This window comes from Pipra filicauda, unplaced genomic scaffold (genome assembly GCF_003945595.2).
Source record: "Pipra filicauda isolate LSUMZ 115617 unplaced genomic scaffold, ASM394559v2 scaffold447_size767260_pilon, whole genome shotgun sequence".
In the NCBI taxonomy this organism is placed as follows: domain Eukaryota; kingdom Metazoa; phylum Chordata; class Aves; order Passeriformes; family Pipridae; genus Pipra; species Pipra filicauda.
Genome location: NW_024104584.1, coordinates 240547 through 267210, shown reverse-complemented (window position 1 = coordinate 267210; position 26664 = coordinate 240547). Strand labels below are relative to the sequence as shown.

Here is a 26664-nt window from a genome sequence, read left to right as displayed (position 1 = left end):
TTCCATATTTGATGTGCCGCAAACATGAAGGTGAGAGGAATTCTGCCCTGCTCTCCTTCATTCAGCAATACTTCCTGGGAGCTGCAAAGTCAAGGCAGTAGTCACTGGCCAAGGGAAGTGCATAACCTAACTTTCTGCATGCCTGTTCCTCTTTATGCACTTCTCTTTGGAAATGCTGGGGTATAATCAGCGCCAGAGTTTGTTTTGCTTTTGTAATGTATTTTGTATTCCTTTTTGCCAGCTGGCTTGCCTTTTGCAATTCTCAGTTCACGACGTACCCCCTTCCAGAGAGGAGTTTTCTGTAGTGATGAATCCATCCGGTATCCATACAAAGAGGACACCATATCTTATAAGTTTTTAGCAGGAATAATTATTCCTTTCAGTATAATTGTTGTAAGTTCAACTTTTCTTCATTGCTTTTGATTTCAGTGGGGGTGGGGAAGTGGGAGGAGGGGCAATCTGTTAATCAGACTTCTAAAATTATATTCTATAAAATGTCTCAATCTCACAAACATGTCCTTAGGCCAGGTGCTAAAAGCAGTAGAAATGATGTTCTGGCAAGAATAACTAAAAGGTTTGCTTTAGTTGAGGTCAAACAACTAGAATTACAGAACAGAAAAAGAATACCTTAGAACCTTGGAAATATGGTGGCTTAACTCTATAGTCTGAGAGAAAAATTTCTTTCCTTACCATATTGTTAAAGAATAACACTAATAATGTGTTGTGACTGTCTCAAGTCTTTTTATTTTGGGACCTGCGACTTTCAGAATATGGGTGTGCATGACTTATTAAATCAGCATTTTATCTACTACAAAGTCCTTGAGAATACTTCTGTGTGTAGAAGTGTAACAACAGATGCTAAGGTATTTAATAGAAAATCATTATGGCTTCCAATCAGACCTTATTAAAAGCATAAATGGAATAGAAAGAATAAGTAGCCAGGGAGTTTTTTCCTGTTTATTTCCCTGAAAGTCAGGATAAAACACTGGGCTTGTTTGTGTTTATATTAATTCGGGGGCTCACATTCACACTGCACCTAACCTGGCTGAAAACACAGTACTGCTCTCTCTCCCTCTTCTTCACACCAGATCAAAGAGCTGGAGAGATTGCCTCTGCAACTACAAACTTGGAATCTCTCTCTTTGACCACAGCACAGCTCAGTTCAGCTCAACTGAACTGTCTCAAGCATATAGTAACTCTCTATCCTTAATATTTAATTATATGTATGGACAAAAGTTGAGGTCCTGCTATTACACTGTCTGCTGCTACCTCTGGTGGCTTGTCTGAACCAGAATAAGGTAGTGAAATTCCTTAGCCTGGCAGAAAACAGCAGCTTTCTTTGAGCTACATTCAGTGCAAATGGCTTCTGGAAGAATACCAGTCCTGGGGCAAAAAGTGGTGGGTGCACGTCCTTGTGAGCACAATGGACAGTTGGACCTCTTCAGTTAACCATTTAATGTCTTAAATCTGATGTTCTGATAATGGCCCTTCAACAGAGGCCTCAAGATCCCTGTCCAGATATGCTAAAAAGCTTTAGTCTCCACTTATAAATCTGTTGGATGACATCCAAGCCCATCAGAGCCACACTTTGAGCAGAGATAAAACTCTTTTATACCAAATAAGATTTTTAGGTGAATAAATATTTATCAAGTACATTTTAGAAATCAAAACTCAGAAGGCGCAGCAAGATGTAAACCTCAGTATTGACCAGCTGTTTCTCTGGGCTAGTAGGTTACAATCAGGAGGGATATTGTGGCAGTCTAGCTCTGTCTTGTATAAGGACTACGTGGATTTTTTTATCAAGGTTCCAACATAAAGGTCAACTTGCTGCTTGCTTGCTCTTGGGTGGAATTTTTTTTTTGTAACTGTAGAAACATGGGCTGAGAACTGAAGTTGTGGCTTACCTGGTTTCCCTGTTCTTAGAAAAGCTGCTTCAAAAACTTACAGAAATAGTTCTGAAGCAGATGAAATTTTGAGGAGTTTTGTGTATTCTATTAACTGGCAAGTAGTTTATGCTAAAGATCCTGCCATTTAAGATAGGACTATATTTTTTTTCACACTGTTACTATCGTTGATAGTCAATATTACCTAAGAGCATCAGTGCTTAGTCTCAACTGAAGCCCATATATCTTATTTCATTTCTAGAGCAGTTAAAACAGACAAGTGAAGAAGAACAGAATAGAGCAAAGAGAGATTGATGTTTTGCCCTCAGTGCTTGACTACCAGCCATTTGCGGCTCAGGGACTTCCTGACTCAGAAGAGGCTCCACTGAATATAGTAATTTTTAATAGATGTATTTTCTTTGAATTAATCCAATTTCCATTTGAGTCTGTATGAACATTTAGCTAACAAAATTATGTTTGCAACATCAGGGACCATCTTTTAGTTGTGAAATCAGGCTTTCCTGTCAAGATTGCTTCATAGTCAGATGGTAAAAGCAAATGTTGGTGTCCCTTTACTCAATGCTCAGTGAGAGTGAGTTGTCACCTCAACTGAGGTAAGTGACCTTCTTGCAGGTTTTATAGCAATGTTCTTTGAAAGGGATTCATTACTTACCAGTCATGTGATATTAGTGCTCAACTATCTTCCTTAAGAGGTTTACTTTCTGGATTTAGGTAGATTGTGAATGTACTTTACTGAAAGCTTTCTCAGCTGTAGTCCATGTACTGGTGTTTCTCTGCTTCAGTCCATCTTTCGGTATGGATGGAGGGTGTAAAGCTTCAGTGTCATGCATCTGATGGTGTTCTCTGTTTGCCTTCATGTGCAAAGCCTCTGACAGCTACTGTGTGCCTGGGTGTCCATGTCTAAGTAATGGCTTCATTTGTCAAAGCTCTGCTTTGCTGGGATCCAGGACTTGGCACCCTCAAGTGCAGAGGGTATATGGGCAGAGCCATAATTTAATTTTTACATGATTGTTAAAGATAACTTTATATATATACATACAGTCCCTCATGCATCTGATCATCTGTATGAGCTGAACCTTTCTATACAAAATGGGACCATCTGGTTCAATATCCAAATTACCTGGGGTGAAGTTTTGTACTTGATGTAAGGAAAAACTTTCTGCAGGAAAACAGAATCAAATCTTTCTTGCCAACACTTGATGCATGTACCTTGGAAATGTAGGGGGGAAAAGTCCTTAGAAAAACCTCACTAATACTGTCTTTCTCTACTCATATTAGTTTTCTTTTCTCCCCAAAGGATGTAATTTTCCTGAGGAATGGGAAATTTCTTTGTTAAAACACCTGGCCATTTACATCTGGAAATAAAGTCTAGACCCTTCAGAATAGTTTCTGGTTTCGCAAAAAACCTAACAAACTTAGAAAAATCTTGTTCAGCAGAAGATTAGTTGAAGAAGACTCAACGTAGAATAAAGTTATACTGGAAAAAATGTCTCTAATTAGAGTCATGCTAAGTAGTATGGGTAAATGTGATTTTTGAGAAGGCTTTGTTTTAATAAGTATTCTGAAAATCATTAATAATAAATTCAACATGAAGCAGGGTAAGGTAAAAGGATATTTTTCTTCTGCATGAAAGCATTTAAAGTTTGGACATTGTTACAGCTGACTCTTGGAAAATTTAAATTTGCAGATTAATGTTTATAAAAAAATTAATTTCTGAAGCTGCTTGTCTGAATATTAACAAAAATAGAGTAATACTTTTCTTTTAAAGTGATTGTCTTTAACTTGCTGTCCTTATTTCTCTTTCAGATAATCCTAGGAGAGACACTCTCAGTTTTTTACAATAATTTGCACTCAAATTCATTTGTCAGAAATAACTACATAGCCACTATTTACAAAGCCATTGGAACCTTCATTTTCGGAGCAGCTGCTAGCCAGTCGTTGACAGACATTGCCAAGTACTCCATAGGTAGACTGCGTCCTCACTTCCTTGCTGTCTGCAAACCCGACTGGACACGAATCAACTGTAGTCTGGGTTACATTGAGAACTTCACTTGTCATGGGGACAAAGCAACAATCAATGAGGGAAGGTGAGTTTGACTAACTTCATATACTTGTTGTATAACATGTTTCTTAACTCGAAACAGTGAGTTTTGGCATTGGTTTCGCCTATGATGGTCGTCAGTGTGTGATCTTTCCCTGTCCTTATGTCAGCCCATGACCCTTTTGTTTTATTTTTCTCTCCTCTGTCCAGTTGAGGAGAGGTGTGATGGAGCAGCTTTGGTGGACACCTGGTGTCCAACCAGGGTCAATCTGGCACAAGCAGATAATCCTGAAATGAGCAGAACTTCATGCAGGTACCAAGTAGGCAAATTGCAGTTCGTTCTTTGAGAGATTAAAGTGGAGGAGTATGTTTCATGTACGCTTTTTTTGTATTACTAATAACCATAATTGTGTTTAGAAGAGTTCTATTTACTTCTTCCTTATTTTATCCTAAGCACTTATTATTGGATGGCCTGTGAGTAGCCCTATAGAGTCAGAATATCTGTTAGTAAGATATAATTCTTCTCTGTTCTAGCAAATGCATAATGTCCCTCTGAAGACTTGTAATGATGACTTTCTATATGACCATCAACTTGAGTTTGGAAAAAAGGCAGGGTAAAAAAGGAGGATTTTCATGAAATAAAGGGGGGGGGGAAGGACTTTCAACAGCCTGTGTGCCAGAATTTTGAATGTTACTGACTTTTCAAACATCTGACTTGTAGTAGAACAACCTTACAAACTGAAACAAAAAGATGCTACCTCCCCCAAGATAAAAGAATTGTCTTGGTATCTCATCAATTTTGCAAATTTTAATGTGGTGAGTTAGCTGAAGTAACTGCCAAAAATAAATCTTTACCATTTCTTCTTCTTTTAAATTCTAACTTAAAACATAAGAAGGGAAACAGATAGGTTACATTGTGGCAGGAGTAAAGTGTTTTCATTCTTTTTTTTTTTTACTTCAGCTCACTGAAAGTGGTATTTACTTTTATTATTCTACTATGTCAAAAGATGCTTGTCTAAGTTTCAAATTCAATGAGTCTTTAAACAAATTGCACATTCTCAGGTGCTCTGGCAAACAGTATTCTATGACTTTCAGCATGAAAATGGAGTCAAAATTCAATCTGTGCATGGCTCTGAGTATTTAGTTTAACTTCTTCATGAGTATAAAAATCCTTCTCAAATGTAAAGAGGGACATGGAGAAAATTTGAGTTGATTATGATGACTGAAATGGTCCTGAAATAAAATTTTCTGGGTTTTGGGAATGCTGAAAAATGAGAGTTAGCTTATGCTTAAACAAAGAAATAGGTTTTTCTTGTATCAGAATAGCACGGGGGAACAGTGGCATAATGATCACTTAACTTTTGTTCTTCCCTGTGCTTTGAAATCTCAGACTTCCATATTGGAAGCAAGATCTGTTTGTCGTCAGCTGTTACATTTGTATTCCCAGCTATTGTTGGGTTCCCTTTTTCTGTTACCCCTGTTTCTCCCTATAGCATGATGTGAGAGGGTTCTCCTCTCTGGTCAGAGCTTGCCTTGAAGTGTTCGCTTCAGTGTGAGCTCACTTGTGGGGCTTCTACTTCCAGATGAGGCTTTTCTATGCACAGGAAGCTGTAAACAAAAAATAGTTTAGTGAGTGGTCAAAGAGGGGTAGGATAGATTGGAGTGGGACAGTCTCCTGTGCAGGTGGATGACCTAGATGCAGTGACCCAATAAATTATTCAGGATTTGCTGTGGAAATTCGACCCTACATCTGAAAGGGTGGTTTCGATGATCTTGGGTCATGTGCCTACAACAGGCCATTTGCCTGAGGTTGTTAACTTTACAGTTAATAGGCCACTAAGAGGGGAGAGCTGGATTGCAGTGAGTTTTACAGTAGTTTGGAAGAGGTCAGTAGGCTCTCAAGCTGTAACCCAGAGGTGAATTTCTAAATCGGTTGGAAAAAATTATTAGTGGCAAACTTAGTACCATCTAGTATCATTTACATAAATTAAATTGGCAAGTAGAAATGCAAAGAAGGAATGGAGAGAGGACAATCATAGTGTTGCATATAAAATCATATGTTCTGAATTGAGCCTATTATTCCTGTATTATAGTAGAATTTGAGGTTGGTTTTGAAAATTTTTAGGGATGCATGCTTGGTTATGCAGTCTAAAAGACAAATCTAATATTTGTTTACTATTTCATTGAAAACAATGAAAACAGTATAAAAATCCATTGTGTGTTTCCACTATGCGTATTTTGTTGTTCTGATTAGTTATATCCTCCCTTCTCATTTCTTCTTATTTTATACTAATCTGAAGTATAAAATAGCTTTGGTATACAGCATCCCCAAATAGATCAGACCTAAGTGTGTGTGTGTGTGTGTGTGTTAAAGAGATGCATGTAAGATGAAAGTTTTTAAAGGTTGCTTTTAGAAGTGATACAGAAGTTAGGTAATCAGCAATTGTTTCCATTTTGTCCTTAACAATTTATAACTGGAATGGAAAACGTTTGAAGTAGTTTATTTTTTCACACATGAAGATTAAGGAGTAAGTTATGGAAATTTTTGTAGTAATGGGATGTGTAAGTTTGGGTTCCAAGTGGGTTCAAAATAGCATTTGAACAAACTTCTAGAAGATTAAACCCAAGAAAACAACCTGTGTTTCTGGAAGCCTGTAAATTATGATTGGAGCCTGAAAATGTTTTAGGCAAGCATTGTTGCATATTATGTTCCAGTACTGTTTTATGTAAATCTGATGTTTTCAACTCTTTGCATATGTCTACTCTGTTATAACACAGGGGCTTGAGGGAAAGATAGTAATCAGCTTTTATTGTTTAGCATCAAAAATAGTATTAAAATATATGTATTTTTTATCATTAATATAAACCAATGGGCTTAGGCTTGGTTATCTAAATGAGTAAAGTGCTCATGAGTTATGGTTAGTTTTGGTAAGATTTCACTTTTTAACCTGAGCTTAGTAAGAAAATTCTTGCTGACTGAAGTGTCTTGTTTGCTGTATGTCATGCTGAAAACAAAGTTCTCTTCAGTTTAAAATAACTTAGGTTCTTCTTCACAACTTTGAGAGTGTTTGCACTTAGAATACTACTAGTGGTTAAACTAAGCTGAGGTTAAACTAAGTGGTTAAACTAAACAATTGTGTGCTTAGTAAATCTCATTCATGTTTGTTGAAAGATGCATATAAGAGTTGGCATATATATACTTCAGAGTTTGTAGCACTTGCAGATCTCTGAAATATGCATGGAACTGGTTAAATATTAAAACTTTCTAGTTAAATATTAACATTAGAAACTGTATTTTTCTTCTGTGCCTCTTTGTAAGGCAATCTTTCTTTAGGTAGTATTTGGCATTTAATTTAATCTCGACACAGAAGCTTGCTATGAGCTACCTAATGGCACTTTTCCTGAAGTGAATGACTTGTGCAGAACTGCCTTCTGAAGCTTTGAGGTGTTGGTAGGTTTGATGTCAGCTGGTTGTGTGTATCTTTTGTAGTATTCCCTCTGAATAAATATTAAGAGTAGTAACTCAATAAAGGTGCCTGAACTGTAAAGGTGATTTTTCTTTTGAGTATGAAAATAGCAAAATTCTTCTTAATTCACATAACACCGTTGAGGAAGATACATATTTTTAAAATGTAGTTGTACAGGGCAGAAGGATACAGGCTTCATATCATGCAATTTCTTTACTGGGATACAGTGGCTTGTTTTGGTGTTCCAGCAAAGTAAATTTGATGTACAAGCACAATTTCTATTGTCTGTGACTGAAGAGAGATCAAAGTCAAGGTGTCTTCCTGTCACTGGTGTTTGCGATTAGCATGTTATTTTTAGTATACTAGTATATACTTTAATGCTGCTGAATTGCCTTTAAGGTACTTTCTTCATCACCTATAAAGATAATGACTTGCCAGTTGGCTGTTTTCTCTTGCAAATAGGCAAAGCAGGCTCAATGAAATAGGTGGTTGTGCTATAACCCTGATAAAGTTTGGGGGTGAGCGAGCAGTCTCTGAATCTCTGATCTCTCTGCTTTTGCAGCCTCCGTTTTTACTCAAGTTTTCCTTTCCTTCTGGCTTGCCACTGCTTGTTTTTGCCTAACTTTGAGTGAGTTGGCAAAATATTCCAATTCTTCAAAGAGGAGTAGGAAGAGAGGACAGATGATGACTTCTCCATTCCTTTTTGGTAGCTGAGGCATCATTCCCAAACCTTTCTGCTCTAGTCAGTCCATAGCAGATTGTTCATTTGTTAGCTTGCTTGCATCCAAAAGAGTTAATAGAAACCACAGATGTTCAGCAGCAGGAGCTGTGAATTAGTATTTCACTATTCCTCTGGTGAGTGTACTTTGCAGTAGCTGCTGGTTGTCTGTCTGAAATGATTGTGTAAACAGTGAAGCCTGCTTGTCTAGTAGAGTAACAAAAGAGAACATCAAGAGCTTCTCTTTTCCTCTAGTGTATGAATTGTGGGATAAGTCTTCAACACTCAAAAAAGCCTGTGTTGTTAGAATATCTTAACATTTGCTTGCTCTGGAATAGGTTTATTTTTAAGCTTCTGGTAAGGGGAAGAAAAGGCAATATTACAAAGTATTTGTTCATTTAAGCTTAAATATATTGTCCTTCAGCATTTCAAGATGGTGATGGGGTGCCTTCTTACTGTATTGTTGTAATGTACTGACACATGGTGTGGTGATATTAATTGGCTGCTCCCAACTCATTTTGGCAATTAGGAATTATAAATTTGACCTTGGCTGCCGTTTGCAGACAAGCGTTGGTAATCTTTAGGTAGTAGGATCTGGAATCCAGGAGGCATACTTGACCAGACAACCTGAACCTGGAAAAGGTCAGTGTTAAGCAAAGAATGCATATTTCTTATTGCTTTTAAAATCTAATCTCAAAGACAGTAAATGCAGCTTAAATAAAGGTTCTGTCAATATTTTTTGATTTGAGAAGGGTGAGAACTTAGTGGTAGGCTTTCCTCCAGTTTTATAAAATTATTTGTATAAGTAGATAAAAACAAAAAAACAAACCACCAAAAAAAAAAAAATCAAAGAAACCCCCTAAGCCTCCCCAGCAAAAACCATGCAAAACTGAACAAAAACTCCCCTAAACCAACAACTAAGAACCCCAAAACCAAGCTTCTGGTATTGATGAGTTTTGTGTGATTGAAAGAACATTTGAATGAGTCTTACTTAGTTCTCAAGCAATGTAGCAGGTGCTATATAGAGTTCACAGTATTTTTAGAACTTAATTTAGGATTATGCTGTCATTTTGTGTGTGTGTATATATATATCAATTTATAAACTTGGCAGCACAAACTGCAAATTAAAACCTTGTGAAGGTTAGGTATATTGAATCTGATACAATTTAAACTTATATTTTGTCCACAAAATGTTAAAAATAAATGTTGCAGCTGTATTGTTATGCTGTATTGTTACTCAGTGTCTGCTGAATAATTTCACAGGGACAACAGTGTACTAGCATATAATTATACACTACTTAATGCTTATGCAAATAATGCCTCTGTAGAACTTCAAAGCTTTAAAGCCTACTTCTTTAAATTTTCTGGTTTTAAAATAATTTCCTGCAGTAATAATGTAGGAAAAAAATGTCAGTTTTCAATGTCTGTACTCAATAAGGAATGTTGAAAAGGGGCTGTATTTGATCTGGAAGCAGAAACAGCTGCCTTTGCAACAAAAATTAACTGATGTTAGGGAGAATTGAATCTGAAAGATGAACATGCTCTAACCAACTGAGATGCAGTTCTGCAATCTGGATCTTGTTTCGGATCTTGCATCTCTTTTGCCCTAGTGTGAATTGGCCCTTCTGAGTGGTGATAGATAACATTAATTTTCATTACTGAAAATAAAACTTTTTTACCCTTTAATAGTTTTCAGCTAAAGCTGGGCTTGCAGTCTGTCTGTTTCAGTAGCTTATTATGCTTAAGGTCATTCGAAATGAAAATTTGTAACTTGTGTTCAGTGCACCCTGAAAATTATGACCAAGCAGATAGATGCATCTTCTCATTCTTCTGATTTGTACACCTCATGTCCAAGGTAACAGGAGGAAAGTCTCTTAGTATAAAACTTTGGATGTGTATAACTGTGTATTGCTCAAACACTCCACAGGAACAGGTATCCCCTTAATGCTGACAGTTTTTCTGCTGCCTCTCTTCCTTTTCCTCTTCAAAGATTACAAGAATCTGCTGAAGGATCTGTTCCACACACTTGCCAAGCACTTCCTGCCCAAAGCAGTTTTTTAAAGAGGGAATAACAATTAAATCCCTGATTTAATGGAGATTATCTTTTTCTGTCCTCATTCCCTTTATGTAAAATTATAACAACATTACTATTGGTCAAAAGAGTATTACGTGGATAAGTTGTGCAGACATAATTAATGGAACAGATGCCTGTAATCTGGTGCATGTAACAGCAAAGTATTAGTCTTTGGAAATGTTGGTTTGAGTACCCCTTGCTGCTATTTTCACTTTTACTCTTTCCCAAGAGGGCATTACTAAGAAAGAGAAGTAAGCAATGTCCTGATTTTTATTTTTTTTCCCTATTGGAGGAGGCTAACTAGAGATGTAGTGGAAAGTTAAACTTTCCTTTCGTGTATTGAGTTGAGTGATAAAGTCAGAACTGATGGAAGATAACTTGTTTCTTAGTGGTTTTGCAATGTGCATGTGGAAAGCCATTGCAGCATGCCATTTCGTTGGACTTTGTAATATTGAGAGCTCAAAACATACATGTTTGCCTGTGGTACGAATACCAGGACTTGGTAACTTCTTGCTCCATAGATAAAAATTAAAAATATTTGGAAATTCAAGATGAAGGTTGACTACTGCTCATTTAAAAAGGAAAAAAACCCCTCTGTTAAATGTACCGATTCATACAGACCACAATCATTTATCACTGAAGGATAGGGGGAAAGGCATTCCATTACCGGTTATCTTGCAATTAAGCTTATTCCTCTGGTAGATGCTGGTGTAAATTGCTGCTGTCAGATGCAAAATGGCTAGCTAACTAGTCATTGCCCAGTTAGATTGTTCCATCAGTGTGTAATACTTCTGCTTAAATGAAATTTACAGGATATCTGCACACCTGGGTGTTTTGTGAATTATTTCCTCAATTCCCAGAGAAGAGAGAAATAAACTCCTGTCAAATCGTGCCAGCAGTAGTTTTTAACCAACTTCAAAATCTGGTCAACTTAGCAGTGAAAACAACCTACTTAATGCTGAGTAAAACTGCTTCATGTTGATCCTGAGATCAGGAAAAGATTACTTTATATCCCTGTTTCTTGCACCACCTGCAAGGTTTGTGTCAAGAGGCTGGTAGTGGGGAAGAAAAGTAGAAAATGCCTTTTTCTTCTTAGAACCTGTTAAATTGGAATTATGTCCTTAGGGTAAGCAGGAAACTTCAATTTGTGTAAGATAGCCCATAAAAGGAAAAATATAGAACTGCAAAAAAAAAGGAGCAATGGCATTAAATCATGTGTTTTAAATGTCAGCATTGTCAGTTTGCTCACTATCTGCCTTAGCTTAAAGTAGAGCTGAGTGAATCCACCCCTCACCCCGCATATGATTAGGGAATTGTGCAAGACACTATTAAATATTAGGTCTCATGTTGAAAGACCTGTCAGTAAAATTCTCTAGATGAGGATTACTGAATTGGAAAGACTGGCAGTTTTTTCCTATCTCTAAGTGTATGGCTTTGTAAAGAAGTGTAGGTATAACTACTGGTAGAGAAGGAAAAAAGTTGAGAAAATTGGGAAATTGGGAATGTTGTTTTTTGAAAACGGGGTTCTTAGTACTGATTTTATTCAGTAGGTGAACTGCTTGTGCATTTACTTAAAACTTTCTCTGCACTAATCACAGAAGTGCTTAGTTTCGGAGTCCTCTAACCTTTCAACTCCTACTGATCTTGAAAGTTGTACTGGTGCAAGTCCAGCTCCTGAGGAAGGAGCAGGTTCTGAACTGAATGCAGAGAAAATTAACCTTAAAGAATAGGGTGCTTCAGCTTAAGCGTAGGTCTAGCAGTTTACTAAACCATGTCCTCATGGTACTGAACTCTTAGGAATAATTCATTGACAACCGTATGAAATGTGGTTTACTCACACACAGGCATGCTGAGCTGCAGCACTCTGTCTAGCATTTATTCCTCTCCAGATCATGGAACGGGTAACACAAATGTCAGTGGAAGCTTTGAGTCAGACTGGGAGAATCCAGAGAACTTGAAGACAGAGAGGATTTGCTGGCTAATCTAGTGGGTGTGTTTATTTGCTTTGATGTGGGAGTGTGTATAATGTATTGCTGAGCCTCCTGTTTTTCTCTAAGGGATCATTCCATAATTCCATAGTTACATTGAGAAGATTCTCTTATCATTCATACTCTGCTAGGTTTATTGTGGCACCACAGGATACTCTTTCTTGTGGCTTATCTCTTGCTACTGTCATTTCTAGCACTTTCTCACCATTTAGTGCTCCATTGTATGGGTTTAGCTGTCTTCTAGTTGTGTTTCCTGAAGGCTGTTCATTTCCCTGCCAGACTCCTGCACTTGTCTTACAGTTTCTGCACATGCAGGTGTTCATACAAAGACATTATATGAAGACAAGGCACAAAGCTTATTTACTGGGCTCCAGTGTACAGTGATTCACTCAAGAAATAATACATTTTTCAAAATTCTGCCAAGCAGAACTTACTACTTAAAACATGCTATTTCTTGTAAGTTAAAGACAAATGATCCTTTTATTTGTTGTATGCTATGTTCCATTTTTCTACTAATTGAAGAAACACAACCTATGGGTCAGGCTCTGCTCCCTAGGCTAAACTGCCTTTGTGCATGGAAAAGAATAGAATAGAATGAAATGGTTGTCAGTGTCAAGTCCTGCAAGGCAGTCTCTCTGTCTTGCTTATCTGGGCTTAGAAATCCTAGCTAAAATTACTAAGTGGTTCAGTTGATTTATTTCCTGTAGGAATTATTTGTACTTTGATTATTTTTCCAGGTATTCTTTAAAAATGCAGACTTAGAATAGCAAACCACAGTGTTTAGCTGCAATCAGTTTTTGGTGACCATTTTGAAAACCAGTGTCTTTACTTTTGTCTTTACCAGAAACCATGTGAAATTTATGGCAAAACTAAGTTTCAAGAAAGCTAAACAGCCCTTAAATTACCTTGTTTTAAGACCTTTTTGTGATGTCCAGCTCTACTGTATACCTTGAAAACTAGGAGTATACTTTAGACCTCAGCTGAGACCTAAAGCTGGTTTGATGCTACTACTTAAGACATTCTTGTGACTTGGGAGTAATATATTGTCCAAGTGGAAGTAATTAAAGCTTATGCTTTTTTGTGTTAAAATGAAGCCTTGTTCCTCACATAGGAAGTGATCTGTGGGGTAGGTATTGATGGACTAAAAGGTGTGGACCTCTGCAAAACTCTTCCTTTGATGTTGAAATTGGCCATTTTGGAAACAATCAGAACAAGACTTTACACTTGCCGACTCTATTTCATAATACTGCAGTTTCACTGGATACTGTTATAATATTAATTTGAAAAGGATGTCCTGGAATCCGATGTGTGAATTCCTATTGTGATAATTTAGCCTTTCCTTCACTAGTGAAAGGTAGGGATTTTTAGAGCTGTCTATATATTTGGGAATGTATTTTCTGCTTCTGCATTCTTGGGGCTAGTAAATACAAACACTTTTTTTTTAAACTAAAAATATATTTATTTCTGCAATGCTGGCTCATGGTAAATCAGCATTTTCAGTATGATCACAAAGAAGCCTGGGCGGTGCAAGTGCTTGGCTGGTTTGATAGACAGGATGTTCTCCTGGCTTTGGGAAGGCGATATTTGCATGCTGATGAATTGCTGAGAAGTGTTTTCATTGTCAATCTTAAGAGTATTTGAAAGAGCTTTAAGATTCTGGTTTTTAAAATGTCTGGTTTTTAAAGAAGTCTGGAGACAACAGTATTGCCAAAGAAACTTCACTGGGATTGTACAACGTACAAGTTGGCTCAATACTTTGTTCCAGTTGTATTTCTGGCCATACTTCATGTGCTAAGCATAATATTTTCAATCATGTACAGCATACTTATCTATGCCTGAGGGGAATGCATTCAAAATTTGTAGTCTTCAACTTGGAACAAGGCATTCTGACTGTTGCCTTAGGCTAATGCTTTCCTAAAACTAAAAAGACCAGTAGTCAACACCACCTTTAAAATGGTATAGGAATTCCAAAATAAACTTAAAGAATTGTATTTGTTCCTTTTATCAATTACTTGCCTTTTGAATTCCTTCAGTTGGCAACAGGTTGCTTTCAGTAACTGGGAAATGCTGTCTTATGGCCAGCAGGAATAGTCCCAGAGCCATTGGATAAAATAATGTCATAGGAGCCAGGAATTCCATATTCTGTATCTTCCGTTCTGTAGAACAGCATGCTTTATGTTCATTGATTAGATGACATGCTTGTCTGAAGGACAGCACTCTTCAAAATGCTTGTCATATTGGCTTTCCTGGCTTGCTCTTGCCGTGAGATTTTGACTGGTAAAGAGATAATGTACTGAAGTGGAGAAAGGATATGAGTTAAAGAGTTTGAATTCTAAACATCTGAAGATAACATATTGTCAATACAATTTTTCTTTTTAAGAACTTAATTGAAAAATATCAGTGGGTGAAACATAAGTCAACTTATTCCAGATAGCTTCCAGAGTCAGGGGTACTAAATAAGCAATTGTCAGTGTTCTGAATCAACCATAAACCAAGAACTCTAAAACTTCTGGAATAAACTTTAGTAAGTTTTTTTTCTGATGCAGTTTCTAAATGTTATATATGCAAATTCAGGAAGATTTTCAGTTTCACTTGTGCACAGGATTATTTCCTTGCCTTCTTTGTGGTATTCGAATAGTGTGTTAAATCCAATTATCTTGCTGTACTTCAGAGCTGCCTTCATTATCCTTAGACTGAAGAGTAGAAATGTTTCCCTTTAACATGAATTTCCCTAGCCTCGGGTCTCTGCCTGGCAGAGACACCGAAACAAGAACCTGCTGGATGTGATGGAGTTCAATCTAGAGAGCTATGAAACTTTTTAATAAGCTGGCCTTGTGTGTGTATGCCAAACTGTTAAGCACAGAGTGCTGTTTGCATAGCTAAATTGCACAGAAGCCTGGCTAAGACCTGACTGGTGGCCTGTGAAGCAGCACCATTACAAGGCTCTGTGCATAAAATGGAAAAAATAGTGTCAAGTACTGTTTCTTTAATCTCTCTGCTTAAGGCTCAATTAGAAGTATCTTTCCATTTTGCCTTCTCTTTTTGAAGAGATGGGTAGGATTTGTTCTACAGCTGTGGCTCCTCACAGCTGTGCAGAGTAAGACCTTGCTGAAGGTGTCCTGGACTGTCAGTGTCAATTGTCAAGTCCTTTCAGCCTGGGCCTGCTAGAAGTCTTTAAGAGTTGAAGTCAGTGTTGACACTCTTCAGATGAGATAGCCAAGTATGAAGCTATTTCTACAAATATTAGATGAGGTGTCATCTTTTGCTGTTGGCTGGCTAATAAACTGCATTCCTGCCTTTCCCCTTACCCTTCAATGATAAATGATCATGATCCGTATGACTCAGTGCATTTAACAGTGGTGTACATATGTGGTATAAACATCTAAATGAGTTGTTAACTACTGCCTCCTGATGATGACCAAATGAAAGTAATTGGTTGGGGTGATTGTGTCATCTGTATTCATACATGTACTGTGACTAGAAGATAAGTAATTTTAAAAGTCAATTTTTAAAGTATCCTGGCATTTATCAAGAAGATGAAACAAATATACTTCTTTAAAGGACACTTGATTTCTGGCTTTGAAGATGTATTCACTTGCTGTTCAAACTGCAGATAAAGGCTAGTAGTTACTGCCTGATATGGAGATCAGCTTAACTCTGGAATAGAATAACTGCTGAGTAGTGAAGTCTGTACTGCTTGTCAAAAGCTGTTGTCAGATGTGCCTAGATAGCCTCCTTGAAGAATAGTGTGGACATGTTTGCATTTTACCAGTTCACTTGTGTAAGATGGATTAGTATCACTGTAGACTCAGTGTTGTAAAAGAAAACTAATGATGTCTGATCTTTTTTCTTCCAGACTGTCATTTTACTCTGGCCATTCTTCATTCTCCATGTACTGCATGCTCTTCGTAGCAGTAAGTATGCTCTTTCCATCTAAAGGTCAATAAAGTCAGTTAGCTACCTAGTACAAAAATTGAAATATGGACTCCACTGCTTTGCACAGGGGACATGGCTTTTGTAGGATGCTTGTCTGGGATAGCTGAAGATTTCTCAATAGGAGTTGTAAGAGTGGTGATACTGGGACAAGAAGTAGAAATATCTTCAGTATGCCTAAAAATATGATACCTGGCTTGTGTGTCTTGTCTAAAATGAGCCTGTGACAAGTGAGTTTGGAAAAGAAGATGCTACTTAAGTTTAGTTACATTTCAAGTATTGTAAGCCATATAAAAATCTATAATAAGATATGCTTGACTTAATGAAATGTGCAAAGCCTATTTAAAACAAAAGCAAACAAAACCCCTAAACTTAAACACTGATCAAATGTGGCTGGGCCCATAAGAGCAAAAGAGCAGATCAACCTGAATTTCTAAATTCCTTTTTATTTCCTCCAATCTTTTAGGGGCTGAGAGAGTGAGGGATCTGTCTATGAAAGTAAATATTAATTGTAAGATCAATTCAGTGATGCTTCAGTGGGAGATAATTATATTTCAGTTGAAATTGTTCTAAATCAACTAAGGCAAATTATCTTCACTCCTTGCATAAGCTTTGTAACAATGAAGGGTTAATTTGTTTATTCTCCCTCTGCTAACTGGTAACACAGAAGGCATTAAACAACTTTGCAGAATTTTATTGTTAATGTAACTGTGAAGGTAAGCTCTAGTCCTGGACACAAATTGCTAACATAATACATACATTACATAATACACAAACTTAACAGATCTCAGATTCAATTTGCTTTCTCATTTTAGTTGCATTTTTAATATTTTCACTGTCTCTTGGCAATAGTATCACATCCACAGTGAGAGGACAGATTGTTCAAACTAAACAAAAAACCCTACAACCACACTTAAAAAAGGGATGGCTCTTCAGTATAACGTAGGTATTTTTTAGCTTTATTTTAAGAGAAAGATATTTCAGAAGCTTAATGTTCAGTTTTGATCTTTCATTGATGTTTGTTTATGGCTTAAACTTATTTATTTCTGCTTTATTCTTTACTTGTCTTATCTAATGTAAATACAAAGAGTTCATAAAAGCATTGAGTCCTGGGTTTGACTGGAATGTAGTGTGACTTCCAGTCAGCTATTTGCATTTTTTAAAATAAATAATAGTGTCCTTACTTGCTCATTAAGACTGGCAGTCTCCAAAATTCTGTAAAATCTTGTAATAGATTTTCAAAGACAAAAGCACTATTTCCACAGTACGATGGAGCAATTACTGCTGTATACCCTTATCCTGATTTGCTCCTCTGGGTTCAGTCATATCCTTTTCACCCAGTGTCTCCTTAACATAGCTTTGTTGAGCAACCTGATAACGTAATACTGCCGCCTCACAGAAGGACAAACTCAGAGATAAGAAAAACCTTGGTAGGTGTGTGGCAATATGTATGGTTTATAATTTATACTGACTGGATTACAGTCATCTGGCAGGGGCCTGAAGCTGTCTGAGCTTTTACCTCTGTCACATGTTTAAGGAGAGTTCTGCATGCTGCAGCCTGGGGAAATGGGTGGTCAGGAGGACTTCTCAATTCATCAGCCGAATACAAGATAATAGTACACATTAGATAATACAATTCTTTAGTTAAATACGAGATAGTAGATGTGCTGAACAGATTGGACTTGGGACCTTGTTTGTTTAACCTATTAGGCTTGGAAAAAATTCAGCCTTTGGCAAGAAATTCTTTATTTTGAAGTTACTAACTGCATGTGTGTTGAATAATGCTTTCTGTAGTTGCCTCTGGCATGTTTTTTTGAATCCATGCAAAGGAGTTTCTGTGGAGAGTTCTTGAAGAGGAAATGATGAACCTTAGGTATCTTGGGGCTGTGCATATGAGCTTCACTTCTGACAGCCTTCTGCATGGGTGGGTGGTGGGACAGTGCAAATCAAATCCATCCTGGGCGTTCCACTCTGAAATGCTGTAAATCTTGACTCGTGTCAGTCCTGGTTCAGACACTTGCCGTGATCAGAAGCTCTCCTTGTGTTCGGTCCTGTAGTAATTGCAAGACAATATGGCTTTACTTAGTAGCGCCCTTAAACTGGAGGGGAACGAATGTCTTTAAGTCTTCTAACATGACATTTGTTGAATGGGAAGCATTTCATTGGAGATCAGTTTGTTACTTGACAAACCAGTCAATGAGTAGCCAGAGGCCTGGCTGGAGGAGAAGGCATTCTTTGTCCGTTCCTGCACCCCAGTTTCTTCTCTTGTCTCTGGCTGAACTATGGCCCAGTACAAATAAGAGGCTTTGTGGAGATTAGACTTCTAGTTCCTTTTCCCTGGTGATAACATTATTCATCTAGAATGTCAGATGTAGGGATATCTGAAGAAGGTTAGTGGCTCCTGTGCAGTATGTTAATATCTTGCTGATTAACACAGCCTTACTGCATACCAGAAAAACCAAAAAGGTGCCGATGTCTTTAAAAAGACAACTAGTGCAGGAAGGTGAGGAACACATACACAGTCGCCCATGCTTTAAGCCAAACCTGCAGCACTTGATAACTTGTTTGTTAACTGAACTCTGATATATGTTGGCTTCATCTGCTCCTTGCACACATTCTGCAGCCACGCACTGAGTCATCAGCGGGACCGACTGTTAACATGTTGCTATGTTCAGGGGCAGTGTTAATCATAACCAGACACTGGCATGCTGGTTTCTGGAGAGGCTGGAGGAGTCTGTCCTGTGTGTGTGTGTACTGCAGAAAGCATGCTCTTATGTGTTACTTGCTGAACACGTGTGCTGTGTCAGGTGAAGCTATGACTTTATAGAGAAGCAGTCATGGGAGAAGCAGCTGAGGGGGCTGGGGTTGTTTAGCCTGGAGAAAAGGAGACTCAAGGATGACCTTATTGCTCTACAGCTACCTGAGAAGGTTGTATTTGGGTGGATATTGGTCTCTTCTCCCAGGTAAAAAGTAATAGGATGAGAGGAAATGGCCCAAGTTAATGCCAGGGGAGGTTTAGATTGGATATTAGGGAAAATTTCTTCTTGGAAGAGATTGTTATGCATTAGACCAGGCTGTCCCAGGGAAGTGGTTGAATCTCCATCCCTGGAGGTATTTAAAAGATGTGTGGATGTGACACTTGAGGACATGGTTTAGTGGTGGACTTGGCAGTTGGACTGGATTAACAGTTGGACTCAAAAGATCTTAACGGTCTTTTCCAACCTAAACAGTTCTATGATTCTATGACATTTTTGACTTGGCAACCATTTGGATTTCTTAAAGAGTCTGAATTATGCTGGGGAGCATTCCTTTCTTCTGTTTGAGAGATTCCTGAAAGTATCTGAGTTCTGACGGCATGGCTTTACTGGTATCAGGAGAAGAAACTGCAATTTTGAACATAATCCTGTGCTGCATGTGCCACCTTATAGCAAGGGCAACACATGAAAACACCACTCACTGTGTCAGTCACCAAATTCTGTACCATAACGGTTTGTTGCATTGGAATGTTAAATAATTTATATTATCAACATATTTAAATACACAGCAGTATATATATCAGCTGCAATTCTCACAGTATAGACATCACTGAACCTGTAAAAAAGCTGTTGTGCCTAGCTGGACTAGATTAAAACCTGGGTTTTCAGCCTGCTCACATGTTAAAGTTATGGTGTCTTCTAGTTTTTAACTCATTGATATACAGAATGAGTGAAACACAGGAAAAAAATTGCTTGCAGACTGTCAGTCTAGGAAGCTTTAGTGGAGAATGTATTTTGAGACTCATTTGGCAGAGCTAGATGGGTTAGTTTGGGTCCAGGCAGAGCTATTATCCTGGAGATAACAGCTTCTGCCAACAACATCTTCATGTGGAAACTAGATGAAGTTTGACCGTAACAGTATGTGGGAACCCAGTGACCTAATAACAGATGCTGGATCCCAAATTGTCTCTGTCGTCTGCCCCTGCTGCTCCTTTCCTTTTATAGTTAAACAGCTGGCATGGTCTCTCCTGCATCAACAAAACGATTTAATCTTGGCTTGGAGAATGGGAGGGCAGGTATAGTTGAACACTTCTTCCAGCAGTGTTTAGTGTGACCAGACTAGCACCCTGCCCCCTGGAAGGGGAGATGCTGCAGCTAATCATAAGAGGGTTTTTGACATTTTTTTTTTTTAAACTTCTGTTTAAAAGCTATTGTAAATTAAAATGCTTAATGCATGCTGTCATCAGTAGTGAGAATGGTCCACTGCAACTGTTGGCAGTTGGCAGAAATGAGTGTGGCCCTGAGGATCAGGTTGCTGTAACAGTCCGTCTTGCGCGTAGCTGGGCTGGGCACTTCGCTGCCTGCACCTATGAAGAACAGGGCTGCAGTAACCCAGCCAAGAGGCCCTGCTATTCTGGGGATCGCAACGTGTTTGTGCTGCTTACCCTTGGGACAAAAAGGGATGATGAATCTTGCACAATGTAACTTGAGTGGCTCTCAAGCTCTCCAGCAGTTCATTGGAAACATTTTATGTGTCCAAGGACACAGGGAATTGCAGATGAGAACAGGAGTGCATCTGCTGTTTCAGTGGCCTAGACTGACAACCTTCTTTTGCAGAGAGATCATAGGATAAACAAAAGTGGAAGGGAGCTTTAGGCTGCTTTTGGTACTCATGTACCTAAGTGCACCAGTCAAGCTTTGCTCTTGACCTCTGACTTTAATTTTTTATGTTGGGATTGGAGGTTGAGTGAAACAGTACTCAAACATTTAAGAGCCTAGGAGCCTTACCGTATTTTAGGTATGTCTGTTTGCAATGCACTATTTCTTTACTTTCCCACATGCTACTGACTAGAGCTACAGAACAGTCTTTAATGTGTTCCTATCCGTGTGAAAGTTGAGGACTACCTAGTCATCTAAAACTAATGAGAAGACATTTGTTACTGAAAATATTTTATTTGGCTGTAACTGTGCATAGTACCAACCATCTTACTTGAAGCAAAGATGAAAAAATAAAGGGTAATCAGTGATGCTGCAAGGCTCAAGGATGGAGACACTTGTGATTCTACTTGTATGGGCTCCTAATGATGCTTTAATATTGGAATTTAGACTTTGTAATAGTAAGCAAACAAAGCAAAATGATTTCTTCATAATTTGCTTGGAAGTTAGGACAGTAGTGATGACAGTATTGTGAACTGGCTCCTGTAGTACTGAGCTGAATGCAATTCCTTGCAGGGCTTTAGTTCCTCTAGCAAAGGTTAAAATACTAACTCCAAGTAGAACAAACACATTTATTAATTTCTTGTCTCATCAGAAAGGAACCAAGTGTTGTATTCCAATTTGCAATGGAATGAAATGTTATTGTTTATCCTGCTCTGTGGTAAAAATGATTTCAATAAGCAGTTATTTCAGCAATGTACAGCCAAGTTGAAACTGGAAGATTAAAACCGAAAAAAACATTGTTCACTGGACAAGAAAGGTCTGTATAGAACAGATTGATTACACTTTTGATATTGAATGGAAAGTTGAGCTATTACTAGTAACAGACAGGATTTTCTCTCCATTGCATAGGAGGCATCTCTTGCACATCAATTGCCTTTGACAGCAGCATGCAGTTACCTTGAAGAGCCCAGACTAGTACATATTATGCTTTTTGTCCCTAGTCTGGTCATTTTTCCCCCCCCCCCCCTTAATTCAGCTGTCCAATGGATCAGTTACCTGCTGGGCTATTCAAACATCAGAGCTGACACAGGGGAGTCAGACGTGATCAGAGTAATATGAATACCATCCTCTTGAACAGCAGCCTAGACATACCCTCACCTGCAAGTAACTGCAGAGCTGTATCCTTTTCCTTTGCTGGAAGGGGAAAAATTAATTCTGAAGTGTTGCTTCTTTTTTCTTTATTTTCTGCCCAATCAAAGCTAAAGAACATAAAATAATGGAGATATACCAAGGATACTTATTAGATATTAAATACTAGATGGGAAAAGGAGGTGACCTCATTAAAAAGGCAAAATTAATTGATAGACATTGAAGTCTAAGTTGCTTTTTTTTTTCTTTTTTTTTGAGAACCCCAGCTCATGATTGGCTCATGAATTCTTCTACAGCTCTGTAGTCCTTTTATAATAGTTGTGTTTGGACATGAGCCTGTTGTATTTAAAAGTACATGGCAAAGACATCCATATTTCTGGTTTGCAGGCAGTGTCTTGTTGGCTGATGCTTAGAGCTCTGTGTTTATTCATAGATACAGTGCTTACAGGTATAAAACAAGCTGTTGCACTTGCATAAACTTGTAACATTTGCATAAACACAAGATTGTCTATGATGGGTTATTTCTCAGCACATCTTGTGGTTCTTGGCCACCTTGTCTCGGAACTGCAATTTTTAAACTGTTTCCTGGATTTTGTATACTTTCTTAAATTCCAGATTTTGTGCAAGCTGAAATACGTTTAACTTTTATACAAAGCTATTTGAATATAGCTTTTATACAAACTAGCTTTTATATGAAGGTATTGCTCAAGTTTCCTGTAATGAGCAGAAAGGAAAGAGCTATTTTGCAGACATTTATAGAAGTAGTATAAAGCTTGGAGGATTTCTGAAGGGGACCTTTTTCTCTGCTGTTGCCTAGTCTGAGCAAGGCAGAGGTGTTCTGGTCTGTACTGCTGGATTGTTGAATAGGATTGGAACAGGGATGGCAGATCATCTGTGCATCTGTCTAAATGTTTGTTTTCTGTTGCTTTGTAACATTGTGCAAGAATCTAGGCTGAATGTCTCAGCTCTTTCATTCTTTTAGAGGATCTTGTTTGAACAACTGCTTTTATCAAAGATGCTCAGGTGCAAACTGTCTTGTGCAAGTATGTAGTACTGTGGTTATATTCCTGAGTCAGAGCTTCTTGAATTGGGAAGAATCCTTATGATTTGTGACTCTTGGGACTTTTTGGGTCGACTTGCTTCGAAGTTGAGCTTTCCTAGTGGTAGTCAATAATGGATTCAAATACTAATTATAACCTCAGCAGTATTTTGTGCCTACTAGAACAGTAATGCTATGGGGCTTTTCCTTAGTGCTCAGGCAGATGCCATAAACCGAAGTTAGACATGACTAATGGTAAATGCTAACTAAGCTAAGTAAAGGAAATGCCACTTACTTGCTCTTTCCCAAAACGTGTACTGACTACTTAAAGTAGGGTTTGTTTCATGAGAACTGACTTTCTGCATCTATGTTTGTCCTCCAGACTCAGACAAACTGAGAAGTGTTCTTGTTTCCCTGTGTCACAGGGGAGTTGTTTCTCCAGGAAAACTGTTTCCTTGTTCTGTTTTGCTATAGAGTTCATGATGCTGTAAGCCTGTTAGGGTAGAGGAGACAAAAATAAGAGGGAAAATAGGTACATCTCTAAAGTAAAAGTGTGCCTTGCTTCTGTTCCTTAGGACCTGTAGGAAATAAAGTTACTGGGACCTTTTGGTATCAGGAGAAAATCCATTTTTGAAAAGCAGCAGAACAAATCAATTGGTACAAGTAGAACTGTTATGTGGTGGGGGAAACCCCCACCCAAAACTTCTTCCTTTTGACTTCCATTCTTAAAGGAATGCAGGAGGATTTCCCATACCTTAATAGGCAAAAGATTTTGCAGTACAGAATTCTTGTATAATATGGTTTTGGAGAAAAATGAGAAGGTATTGAATGAAAAACAACCAAGGGGGTTTAGGTATTGAAACTAAATATCTGAAATATGACCTTGGTTGGTGGAGTGAATAGGTTTTGATAGATTTAAAAGAATTTTGTGCCCTTAAAGTGACATGTTAGCTGTTAGGAAATTTTCTTGTGAAGCTGTATGGTTATACTTCCAGAAGTCCATGTAGGACTTATCAGTCAATGTATTTTAAAATTAGGTAGGCATGTGTACATGTATATTAATACTGCCCTGGTGGAAGAGCAAATGCTTGAAGGCCAAGCTAGAAATGTTGAGTAGCAAATAATTCTCCAGTTCCAGAGACCCTTTCATTCATGTCTGTGGCTTCTTGCAAGAAGCCACAAAGTAGCTGTGAGTTTTTCTTCATTGCTGTGAGTATTTTTAGAAATGAAGTACTAGATCACAGATTAAGAAGAAACTTGTGTTCAGGATGTGTGTGGTGTAGAGAACATATTTTCATTATAGAGTAAGCTAGCAGGGGAAAAAAGGCTGGATATTATTTAATCTCACTGCAAGAAAGTTTTATGAAATCTCTTTGCACTTTAAAAAGAATGAATGAAACAAACATGAGAAACAGCAGGAGTGGAGAGATATAGAGCACAGCTGAACAATACTGATGAAGAATCAGACTGCTCAGAACAGAGTAGCAGAGAAGCTGTCAAGATGAAACAGCTGCCTGACAGGAGCCAGGCACCAGGATGGCTTGGGATGTTCCTATTGTGATTATAGGCTCACATATGTATTTATCAGCACCAATCCAAATGCTGGTAAGGGGCACTTCAGTAGCATTAATCAGATGATGTTTCCTGAAGTTCCTGTAACAGTCAGTTACAATTCCACAGATTACAGGTTTACTTATAAAGCTTATTCCTTTCTAGGAGAGACTTGGGTGGGGAGGTAGGGATTTGCTCCTGTTTTCCTTTTCTATGCCTGTGCTGTAAATGACTTCAAAGAGGAGCAAAAGAACCTGAGGTATGCTGTGAAGGAGAGGGTTCTGTAAACAGCCTGAAGCCATTGCCCTCTGTTAGTCAACAGGGTCAAAACAGTAGTAAGAGTTAATGCAGCGTGGGACCAGGACATCTCTATATTGTTCATTTAATGCTGTATAAGGGCTAATACTGTGTAAAGATAAGTTGGGAATACTTCTGGTATCAATCTTCGTTTGATACATTTTGAAATGTTTGAAACATTTAATGAATAAGGCAAAAGCTTCTTTTCTCCTTGGCTGCTTTATTTTCCTGTGTGGACCTGATGGCCTGTTGCAGCTCAGACATGTTACTGTTGTCTTTAGGAGTGAGTCACGGTAGTGGGAGGAAGCTTGGCAGGGGAGCACAACAAGTGTCTGAGCCTGTTAAAGGCAGTGTCAGTTAGAAGTTACCTGATTAAAAATAATATGGCACATCTGCCATTGCAGCAGCTGGTTAATAAGCAGTGCCTCTCAACAGAACAGCAAAAAAACCTGAAAGATAAAAAAACCAATTGTAACCAGAATAACAGCTGCTACCTGTGAAACGTAATACCACAGGGATCTGTCACCCTGATACTTATCTGTGGTATCCTTTCTCACTGCTCTCATGCCCAGTTTTAGAACAATGTAAATCTATTTGCTGGTAGTACGTGCAAGAAGGTCTGTGGTCATTTCCTGTACAGATACTGGAGCTAATGGTGTGTAGAATCCCCTAGAATTGGTGAAGCCAATTGGGAGCCAACTGCTTGTGTTCTGCAGCTGAAGGAACAGCTCCAGATCTGACAGATTACTTGCATAGTACAGAAATGAAGCTTTCATGTAGATGTCAAATACAAGTTTGTTTGATGTTTTGTAAAGCAGAAAGAAAATCTGAATACATGCTGCATAAGGGCAATGCAAAGACTGGTTTATTGGTCATTCAGTGGGGTGGGCTGGCATCTTTCCAAGTTGGCTTCTGTGGCTTGCCTCCTTTTCTTCCTGTGTTCAGAAGTAAACCTGTTTTCTCACATAACTGCAGTTGCATAACCCTTTTTCTTTCTACTATGATTATACATCTTTGCCAATTACTAAAAATGCTTCCATGGAAAGAACTTCATTGCAGCAAGGTATTTTTAGCTACCTTCAGCAGAATTTAGTGAGAATAGGGAAAGATGAAAGAACAGCCAGTATAAAATCATCAGCCAACTCTTTAGGCTACCAGCATGTGCTCCTCGGGCCCACCTCTGGTTCATTTGTCTCTTGGGTAGTGCTCTGGTCTGCTATTGGTAAATCCAGAAGTAATATTATTGTAAGTCCATTAAAACAGCTTTTGTTAAAAGAACTGTGTGACAGATAATTTTTCAAGTGGCTAACTTGTATTTTCCCTAGTGGTGAATTTGAGGCCCACAGAAATGTGCAGTGCCCACCGTTTTGAAGGGGGAAAATAATTTTTCAGTTCAGGCTTAGCTGTTGCTTCTTGAGTTTTTGATTTTACCCTGACCTTGCTATTAAAGAAAACTGGTTATGGACAGGGTTGATGTTTTTGATGCTCCATTTATAACTGAAAATGTCAGCATGCCAAAATTATGATGTAAGTTACTCAGAGAAACATTCCCCAAGTGTTTACCTTTGGAAAGTAGCACCTTTGCATTTACAGTGCATGCTCTGTGCCTGTATTTACATTGTAAATGTAATGCTTCTCAAAACTCAGCCATTGCTTTTGAAGTTGGCAGTGGAGAATTTTACTGAAGTTTGTTGTGCTGCTCAGTGCCCAATGCCTGTGTGTTAGTTAACTACTACGGTTTCTCAGCTTAACTGTCAGTTGCCCCGAAGTTCCTAGATGGCTCTGAAAAGATATACTCGAAATGTTAAATGTAACTTCAAACTGTATTGTTCTTCTCAGTAAATACAGTAACTATGGTGCTTTTTTTTT

At 38.1% G+C, this 26664-nt stretch overlaps 1 protein-coding gene across 3 annotated transcripts in view; it reads left to right on the top strand.

The window, feature by feature from the left end:
• The window catches only part of PLPP1 (phospholipid phosphatase 1), a 57710-nt gene that overhangs the window by 27421 nt on the left and 3625 nt on the right, over nt 1-26664 (top strand). For 2 of the 3 annotated variants that reach the window (XR_003539840.2, XM_027716333.2), the window contains 3 exons: nt 242-393; nt 3711-3991; nt 16049-16106. Coding sequence is in view for 2 of the 3 variants with exons in the window: in XM_027716333.2 (XP_027572134.1) it covers nt 242-393; nt 3711-3991; nt 16049-16106 (491 nt within the window). In the remaining variant the exon portion in view is untranslated. The remainder of the gene's footprint in view (nt 1-241; nt 394-3710; nt 3992-16048; nt 16107-26664) is intronic. The other variant, XM_039385883.1, reaches the window with a different exon arrangement.